The sequence below is a fragment of the Drosophila takahashii genome, chromosome 2R, assembly GCF_030179915.1.
Source record: "Drosophila takahashii strain IR98-3 E-12201 chromosome 2R, DtakHiC1v2, whole genome shotgun sequence".
In the NCBI taxonomy this organism is placed as follows: Eukaryota; Metazoa; Arthropoda; class Insecta; order Diptera; family Drosophilidae; genus Drosophila; species Drosophila takahashii.
The window spans coordinates 30,409,248-30,419,262 of NC_091679.1; the positions used below are offsets into that span (position 1 = coordinate 30,409,248).

Here is a 10,015-nt window from a genome sequence, read left to right on the forward strand (position 1 = left end):
AACAAAACTTGTAGATCTAAATGCTTAACTTGGTATGTATAGTAATAATCCATATGACGAATGACATTTTATCAATTTAAGCTCGAAATAAGCACGTAATATTATTACGTTATATTAAAAGTGAGTCACTAGACCTAAAAACAATGTTTTTGACAACCCAAAATTTGGGTTGCATGTCTCACTTTAGATAAAAAACTCATATTCGTTAAAATGTAAATAAGAAGATAAAAAATTGAAAATATATGATTCATTCCTATTCTAATTTATTTATGAAATGCCCTTTTATTTTTCTCCCAGTGTGCATGATTTTTTTGCAGTTGCACTCAATTTTTGGATCATTGTGCCACTAATAAGAATCAATGAGTGAAAACCAAGAGCGGTGAACATGTGAGGGAGGTGAGGAAAAGCAAATTGGAGCAGTGGAAACCCAATTCCATTCATAATAGCCTGTCAACTGGGGGAATTGTTGTTCATTTCGCTGTTATTATTTCTATTGTAAATTGATATCTCGAAACGAGTTGCAAATATGGGTGAATAAGAGAACGATGATTGTTCGATTGCCCTGCACTTGAAGTGCTCGATGTGTAATTATGGCTTAACCAAAACTTACTGTACACAAACTGGGAAACCGAACTGGGAAACCGAACTGGAAATTATCCCAAAACCAATTGATTTACATTTGGCGAAGTTTGCGGTTTTGTAAACAGAAACGGAATGCCATCGCCGTTCGCCTCTAGTTGTGTGGCATCATAAATTCCCCTGACAACCAAATACCTCGATGTGAAAATAAATAAGACCGAAGTAAAAAGTCGAGGGAGCCAAAGAACGAAAGAGTGGAAATGGAATGGTGGATTGAAACCGAAACCATGGGCTTTGGACTTGTAGCATGACGCATCCCATGGACGAAACAGAGAAAAGATACAGAAAACAGAACCAGACTCTAAAACAAGAAAAGTCACAATCAGATGGCAAAATAAGTGGAGGGCCCAAACCAGATGTGGGCAAACATAAATAAATATGTAGCACATTCGAAACTAATCCCCATAATCAATGCAGGCGCGTGGCTGTTTATCGAATAAATTGAAGTGAGGGGAATGAATCAAAGCCAACTGCCAATTCGATGAGCGAAAAACACTCATCTAATGGCTTTAAAGTTACACTCAAATGGCTAATGCTTTTAGGGAGAAATCTTTGTTGACTCTGCTGAAAATATTCCGCAAATTTAAATGAAATAATAGGAATCGTTTAAGGCCAAAGCATTCAATTTCATAAATATTTCGTGCAAATTTGTGGTGTACATTACAGGTTTATTGATTTTGCTTTTCGTTATTAAACAAAGTGATGAAGCAAATTAATTTAATTTTATAATTACAGAAAAAGCTGGGTTAATTAAACAATACTCACAATGCTGTCAGATTATAATATAACATCTATCAAAATGCTTTTAAAATGATTTTTTTTAGTTTATTGTATTTCAGTAAATGTATGAGTACAACGCAATTTGATTTTCAATCAAATTAAACGCTATAAACCAATTTTGCATTCCGAGAAAGCACAATATAAATGAATTTTCGACTTCATAGCTTTTTTGGGAAATGTGAAATTTAATCAATTTTAATTTCGTCAAAATTAATCAAATGAAAAACCCGCAAAACTGAAAATTTATAGATTTCGATAGCCAACTAGAACGCAATAAATCGAATTGAGGAAATCCCCTGAATCCGGGTGCAATCCATATGGCAACGGGGCGCTTCACCCCTCTTGTGCTGATAAGAAATATTTTAATGTCTCCCCTTATTCCCGTATAATCCCGCCCCTGGCAACAACAATTGCATTGTGCCACGCCTTTCGCCCAAGGGCAACTTCGCTGGCGTTTCGGGGCATTTGTCATATTTCCATTCGTCGGATGGCAAAAGTAAACATGGAAGTTGGATGGTGTAAAAAAGAACGATCCAAAGGAGAAGAGATGGAAAACTAAAATTGCGCATATTTTTGTGTCGAGGGGTAGGGCGCTGAAAAGGGTGAAGGCTGGAGGAAGGGTCGTGGAGCATGCAAACAGATGTACAAATGAGGGTCTGCAAGTGGGTGGCGGGGTAGGTCGGGGGGTGGACATGCAATCTGGCACTGTGGAAAAAAATAATATATTTTTTTTTGGTGCTTTAATGCGTTCTGCATTTTAGAGAGCAGTAATTAAAGTTTGATTAATGTTTATACTCAGAATTTCAGATTCATTATTTTCACATTATTCACTGCTTTTTTCAAACTGGAATGAATTATTTTTTTTTTGTTATACCAAATAGTAGAAAAACATGAAAGCCCATTTCACCCTTGCAAAAATTCGTCCAACACAAAAACTCCATAAAAACGTAAACTTTTTTTTCACATTTTTTTTTTTGACAACATCTAGATAGGTTGAGTATTGGGCCTCAACAAAAAAATCGCTTTAGAAATTTCAATAAGAAATAGAAAAAACACAATCCATGAACGAAAAAGATCGTATAAAAAATATGTTAATTTTTTTCAAAAATTAAATACTCCAATTTAATTTTTTTCTGTGCAGAAGGAATGCAAAAATTGCATGGAAAAGTAAGGGATTCCGGGGCAACATTCTAAATCAGAGGCACGCGCTTTCTTTGGCTTTAGTTTGCTGGTGTTTTTTGCACATTTTTTCTTTCCTTTTTTCTGGTCTACCTAGCTATCCCAGATCACCTGGTTTTGCAATTACCCACTCACCTTATAGACGTCGCCATAAGTGCCGGAGCCAATCTTTTGGATAAGCTCGTACTCGTCCTGCGGATTTCTGCGGGAGATGTCCGAGCTGAGCAGGTTGGCATTGTGGTGGCTGTGGGCGGCGGCCATCTTGCCAGCTTCCGTATCCGTTTACCGTTTCCGTTTCCGCTTGGCCGATCGAGTCCTTCTGCTGGATCTCTCTTAACTCGATTTCGTATACTCTTGCTTGGTTTTGCACTCTTTTCGCCGCTTCTACTCGTTTTTGTTTGACTTCTTAGCACACGTAGCTGGCGAATTTCAGATACTTTTGGATTTGGGGATCGAGATGCATTTTGGTCGCTTAGAATCACACACAATTACAATTACGTAAGGTTAACTGGACTTTGTATGTTATATATATCGGCATATACATGTATTACTTCTAATGAATCAGATTCCGATCGGTGAATCTGGAAACACACACGAAATTAGAGAATCGCGAATTATGACGCAGACAGCAGAAAAAAAGAGAGCGATGAAAACAAAAAACAGCAAATAAAGCAGCAACAACAAATTTTGATAAAAGGGTGGACGAGGAGGAGGTGGAGAAAGCGCGGGGGTGGGAGTGAGAAGGCGAGAGAACGTCTCGTTTTTTTATTCCCTCTCTCGCTCGCTCTCTCTCTCTCAGTATATTCTTTATCTCCTCCTCTTCTTTGTTTGCCAATGCGGTTGCACTTTAATTATAATTTATTAGAATTTATGAGCAGCACTTTTGTTTTTGCCTGTAAATTGACTAAATAAATAAATAGTGGCTGCCGAATAAAAAACACACGCGACAGCAACAACAACAACGCGAGGCGTGTCGCTTTGTCGCCCGTCCGTGTTGTTGTTGCTGGGTTTTTATTTTTTGTTTTTTAATTTTATTCCGATTTCGATTTTTGCGAGGAGAGCGGACAGCGCGCAAGGTAAGAACCACAAACCGTTCACATTTCACACGGACACGTGATTGCGGGGCAAATTCGGCCAGTGGATAATTAACAATTGTCCTACGAACGAAAATTTCACATGCACTTCCTCAACGCGCAGCCCACAAATGTTGTTGTTCCTCTCACCCCTCGCTAGCGACGGCAGTTTGGCCCTCGGACTATCGATAGTGGCACGGGCGGTGGCAACTCTGCTGTGTCGATACTATCGATGTTAGATGAGCACGGCGTTGCCAATAGGGGAAAGTTCTAATTGGCGCAAGGACAATAATCGTATTTGAAACGTCCTAAATTCATACATTTTTTGCAATTATGGGAGGGGGGTATGGTATTTAATTTTTTTTTTTTTTATTTTTAATTTTTTATTAATGTACAACACGTTAAGAATGTTGTGTTAAAATTTCATGTAAATCGGATGAAAATTACAAAAAATATGACCATTTGAACAACTAATGGACATTTTTTTTTATATTTTTCTGATGATCCAGTAATGAGTTATGCTGTTCACCGCAAAACCTCTTTTCTTGGAGGCGCCAACGGAGATTGGCCGCAGACGGCTCATTTTTTAATGAAAATTTCAGAAAATATAGTTTAAGTATTGTACTTTGATATAATACTAAAATAATTTATCAAGCATTAACCGTATGGTGTGGCCTTTTTTTGGCCGAATTAACCATACCCCCCTTATGTCAACAAATATTTCTGAAAAACCGTGTTTACATTTTTAAGACTTTAAGGATTCTTCATACCTGACTTCCCCTTCAGAGATGCTTCAAACTTTTTTCAAATCAAAAAAGATTTTACAGATTTAGCTGTTATTTGAAGAGTTTCAAGAAACTTAAAAACACGAAAAATTTTTTTTTTATTGTTAGTTACCAAGGCAAAAAAAATATTTAATCTACACACTTTTTATTAAAAACTTGATTAAATATCCAAATTACTTGTATGCTTAAGATCGTTTATGGAAATTTAAACAGTTAAAAATTGGTTTTTAATTAACCGTCATGCTTGTTTAATTGAAATAATCATCGAGTGCAATATTAATATTATTGCTACAGCATTTTCTATTCGCAGTCTTCACTTGTTGTTCAAAAAAATCAGTCATGTACTCGAAATTAATTGTTCTTGGGGTTTTTTTGCCTGTTTGTTTTCTAGTTTGCAGTGTAAAATATCGCTGATAAATCGAATTTTATGCAAATAATAATCCCTATTTTTTAGGAGGCGCCCTTTATCAAGCAAACAAATGCCATCTGCAAGTCCCACAACAAGTCGTGGGTCGTTTTTCATTACTGTCAACTAAAGGCGTATGCTCGAAACAAGACCAGCTTAAATATAAATGTAACATTTATATACCCAGCCTACAACATTCATCTTAGAGTGAAGATTTTGAAAAGAGCGAATGGATACAAGCCATTTCTGTATGATTACACCATCGATGCCTGTCAATTTATGCGAAAACGAAATCATCCCGTCACCAGAATCATCTGGGATATGATAAAGAACGTATCCACAGTGAATCACACCTGTCCTTATGTGGTGAGATCTCCTTTTGATGTTGTCTATCAACCTAATTTAAAGCATTTTTTTTTTACTTTTTTTTAGGGCCTGCAGTCGCTGAGCGATTTTTATGATGTTAAAATTCCGGTTCCATTGCCAACTGGAGACTATTTACTGATATTAACTTTTTTATTCGATGGTAAGCCGCAGTTTACTACGAAGAATTATTTTCTATTTAAGGAAGATTTCTGATCGAAAAGCTAAAATCGAATATAAATCATGAACGTTTTGCTTCACTGCCTAAAATAATTCTTATTGTAAATAGATTTACTTTCCGTTGAAGTGTAAAAGTATGTAATACATAATATTAATTCTTGGTACTGCTAACAGGAATCAACATACGATAGAAATTTAATACAGAAAATAAATGAATCGATCTTCACAATCAAGCAGCTTAAGCAGATTAAAAATACTGAATTTAATTATACTTCAATACTTGTTTTTTTTTTAAATAAAAATTATAACATGCGATAAGAAGTTCCGCAACGGCTGTAAAATCTCCAAGCGCTTCATTAATCAGGGAAAATGGGATTTAATGCAATCATTCGAGGCAGTCATGAACTGGAGGTCGCATCTGCTGGTTTTACTGGGTGTGCTTACAATACGCAGTCGAGCTGAAAAGCCCTGTGATGCGGTCATGTGGAGTAAACCTAGAGCAGTGATGGTCGGCGGATCCGTCGAGGTGTTTTGCAGATGTAATAGTTCCATGGTGCGATCACAGGATCTCAGCATTGTCAACTGGCTAAACTTTACAAAAGAAACGCAGCTCGTCGATGAATTCACCATCAAGTTCAGAAAAGAGAACGTCGATATGCACTTTAACCTGCATTGGTACTGCAGATATAACAAAACAGAAGTGGCCAAGTACCAGGTAGCAATAGTGCCCTTAATCCATCTGGAGGAATTGAAGTGCCGCTTTCAACCGAATGCAACTGAATTATCGTGCGACTTCAGCGAGGCCGGATACGCCACTTATGGTGGCGAAAAAAGTTACTTCTTGGGTGCTAATCAAATGCCACGAATCCAGTGCTTCAAAAAGAGTCGCGGTACCAGGTTTCAATGCCCCGGAATACCAATGAATAGAACAACTAAGCAATACCAATTAAAGATAGATATGGAGTACGAAGGATACAAGCAGTCCAAGGAGTTCCAAATCGTCCTTGAACAAGTCCTTGCGCCGGAATGGCCAACAGGTAAACTACATATCTCCGATATTGATGGCGTCATACACCTTTGGTGGTCGTTCGATAGAGTCAGTACCCAAAACTTGGAGTGGAGAGTCTGGTTTTTGCCACGTAACCCTAGGATTCAGAAACATCTTATCCAGAGAAAAATCCGATTTACGGCTTTGGACATGATTAAATTGTACCGATTCACGACTCCATCGTATGCACATCAGACCTATAAAATGCTTATATCGCGGCGATATCCCTTTTGGGACTCTCCCTAGTCCTCGGAGATTGAAACTCCCGACTTCATAACGGGCGCTAGAATTCCCGAACGACCTCCTGATGTTATACAAAACGGAATTTTCCACGAACCGAAAAAGAAGAATCTGTTCGTTTATTGGCTTCAGCTGGACGAACTGGAGCTCAATGGACCGAACTTTACGTATTACGTGATTACAGATACAGGGTAAGCTATTTAGTTTACGTTTAGAGAGATGTTTTTTAAAGAAAATTAGAAAACCTTCTGATCTAAATCAAAAAATTGTGAAGAAGGATTATACATTGTTTGTGTGGCGGCAGAGAACGAGCAGAGCTTATCGCTACTGCTGAAATATAGGTTAAACAAGAGAGAACGCTATAGTCGGGTGCCCCGACTATCAGATACCCGTTACTCAGCTAAAGGATAAAAACTTTGATCCGCCGTAACTTTTTAACGAATGGTCCGATTTACATTTCGATAGGTATTGATAAACACCTTAAAACTGCATTTTTACTTTTCCGAAATATTGAAATTTGTAAAATCGTATATAAGCGATTGGGGGCGTGGCACCCTTTTGAAACAAACTTGCGCTGCGTAGGAACTCCTAGAATCTGCATGCAAAATGTCAATCTTCTAGCTTTTATAGTTTCCGAGATCTCAGCGTTCATACAGACAGACAGACGGACAGACGGACAGACGGACAGACGGACAGACAGACGGACAGACGGACATGGCTAGATCGACTCGGCTAGTGATCCTGATCAAGAATATATATAGTTTATAGGGTCGGAAACGCTTCCTTGTACCTGTTACATATTTTTGCACGAATCTAGTATACCCTTTTACTCTACGAGTAACGGGTATAAAAATGCATCCTTTCACATACTTCTTAATAAATCCAACATACTCTTTTAATCCCCAAGTAATGGGTAGGTAAAATATTATTACCATGCTACATATTTTCAGTAAGTCGGCAACTATCTTAAGCAACAACTCCGCTCTCTTTCGAGATTGGGACTCTACGGAGTCATCTAATGTGACCGTCTGGAGTCAAAACTCCAAGGGAAGATCGGCAAACAGCAGCGAACTACAAGTGCCCATTCTCACGAACTACAATAGGCATCAGCCGAGGAATCTGTGGTATCACCAGGATAATCTGACAATTACTTGGCAGCCGCCATTGGAGCAGGATAAACTCATCGGATATACCGTCTCGTGGTGTTCAGTTTCCATAAACAGTGGGCAGATGTGCGACGACCACGAACTGATTCAGTTTGAGGTGCTAGATGGAACGCAGGATCACTTCCAATTCAAAGGTTCCATGGTGCTACCCAATGTGGGCGTGGCTGCTAATTATATGGACAACATCGGCGGTGGAATGCAGTGGATCAGTTCCAGGTGGATTGGAAACCAGTACTACGAATCATCCTCCGAACTAACTCTATTTATTGTGTTCACTTTTGTCGTCGTCTTGCTTGGACCGATATACTTCCTCTTCCGGAAGCTGCAACGCATGGCTCAAATCGACGTAGAGCTCCCTGACATGCTATTTAAATCGATGGAGCCGAAATTCGATCCTCCAGCTGAAACTGCCGTTCCCGGAAACTTTCCCCCAAAAGCTGTAATGAACATCGCTAAGATACCTGTGCGCACCTTTGTTGAAACTGATCCCCAAATAGATGTAAATCCCTATGTAAGCATGGATAGGAAAACTGTTCCCTTAAAAAATTGTACATACACTCAGAGCTAATAAGATATCATTAACCCGATTTATTATATTTTCAATTAAATCTGATTAAAAATATATTTTCAATTTAATCTGACAAAAAAAAATGTTTTAAGACAAATGATTTTTTTTATTAAATATAGATTAGATAGGGATCCATTTCATAGGAATAGGTCATAAAAAATTGTTTTAATGCTAGCTCAATTGCCGAAAATGTTTCCAGCAGAAATGAGTCAAGCTATAATTCGAAGAAACCGAAGAATAAGCGATAAGCTATTCTGAAACAAAAATGTGCCCATACATATTGAATACAATTTTTTAAGCATCAGTCATGAGTTGGAGGTTGCGGTTACTGGTACTTTTCGTTTGGCAAATGAGCTTTTGCGGGGCTCAGATGCCGTGTTTTAGGGATCCAATGAAATTTACCATAACGGATAGAAAGTGCTGTTTGGAATGGGAATCCGATAACGGGAAATATCGTGACAGATATATAGACTGGCAAATGGAGCTGAATCCCCATAACTCAGGGATTAAGGAGCAGATTCTTAGACCAAGCCCCGAAGATTTCAGACTTGAAGAGGAGCTATGCTTTGATATACCCTCATTCCCCTATCAGAAATACGACTTGAAATTATCGTGTAGCTACGCCGATCGACTTGAGTCTTGGAGGGATGACTACAATGCGCTGACCTTTTCAACTTCGCCCGACATTCCGTTTCGCCCACCGCAGTTTGTCCCAAACGGATTTTTTTACAACCCAGAAAAGAGGCAGCTCCAGATCTTGTGGATCCAGCTGAATGAACTCGAGTTTAACGGGCCCAACTTTTCATATGTCGTGACCACGGACACCGGGTAAACCAAGTCACTTATCTGCTTTAAAGCTTTCAATCGACCCATTATAATTTCAGAAAGGGGGCGGTCCTCTTGAGCAACAACTCCGCTCTATTCCACGACTGGGACGCCACGCGTTCGTCTGTTGTCTTCATTTGGAGCCAGAACTCTTTAGGACTTTCGGAAAATAGCAGGCAAATTAAGGTGCCCATTTTAACAGAAAGTAGTAGCCATCAGCCTCAGAATCTGCGGTATCACGAGAACAACTTTACCGTCTCTTGGCAGGCACCACAGGATCAGAAGGATCTTGTTGGCTACTTTGTCAGTTGGTGCTACGCACCCGAAAACAGTTCCCTGATCTGTGACGATCACAAGGCCATCCGGTATAGGGAACTAGCCGAATACGATCTACAGTTCAAGTTTATTAAGCCCATGAAGGCACACAATGTGGCAGTAGCAGTCAAGTACAGGGACAGTTTTACCGGTGCAACGCCACAGATAATTTCCACCAGATTGGTTTCAACCACCAAAGAGATCTCTAGACATAGATTATTTTTTTATATTGGGGTATCAGCCGTAGTCTTTCTATTCCTTCTGTTTCTGATCCTCGCTTGGTTGCCAAAATTACACAGAATACCGATATCGAGTCTAAACAACAAAAATACCGTAGGCGACATATTAAAAAATGGAACGTTTTATAAAGAAAATGTTTAAAAGCAGTAAAACAATTTTCAATACTTTTAAAACCAAAAAAAATTGTTTTAATAATATTATTTGTAAA

At 38.7% G+C, this 10,015-nt stretch overlaps 1 protein-coding gene across 7 annotated transcripts in view; it reads right to left on the bottom strand.

Moving 5' to 3' along the window:
* hppy (MAP4K3-like protein hppy) overlaps window positions 1–3,824 on the bottom strand; it is a 54,372-nt gene extending 50,548 nt beyond the window's left edge. For 5 of the 7 annotated variants that reach the window (XM_070212477.1, XM_070212474.1, XM_070212476.1 and 2 more), the window contains exons 1-2: window positions 3,690–3,824; window positions 2,734–3,179 (exon numbers count right to left, since the gene is read on the bottom strand). In XM_070212477.1, coding sequence (XP_070068578.1) covers window positions 2,734–2,859 — 126 coding nt within the window. In that variant the 5' untranslated portion in view covers window positions 2,860–3,179; window positions 3,690–3,824. The remainder of the gene's footprint in view (window positions 1–2,733; window positions 3,180–3,689) is intronic. The other 2 variants (XM_070212472.1, XM_070212473.1) reach the window with 2 other exon arrangements.
* Window positions 3,825–10,015: the final 6,191 nt, after the last annotated feature.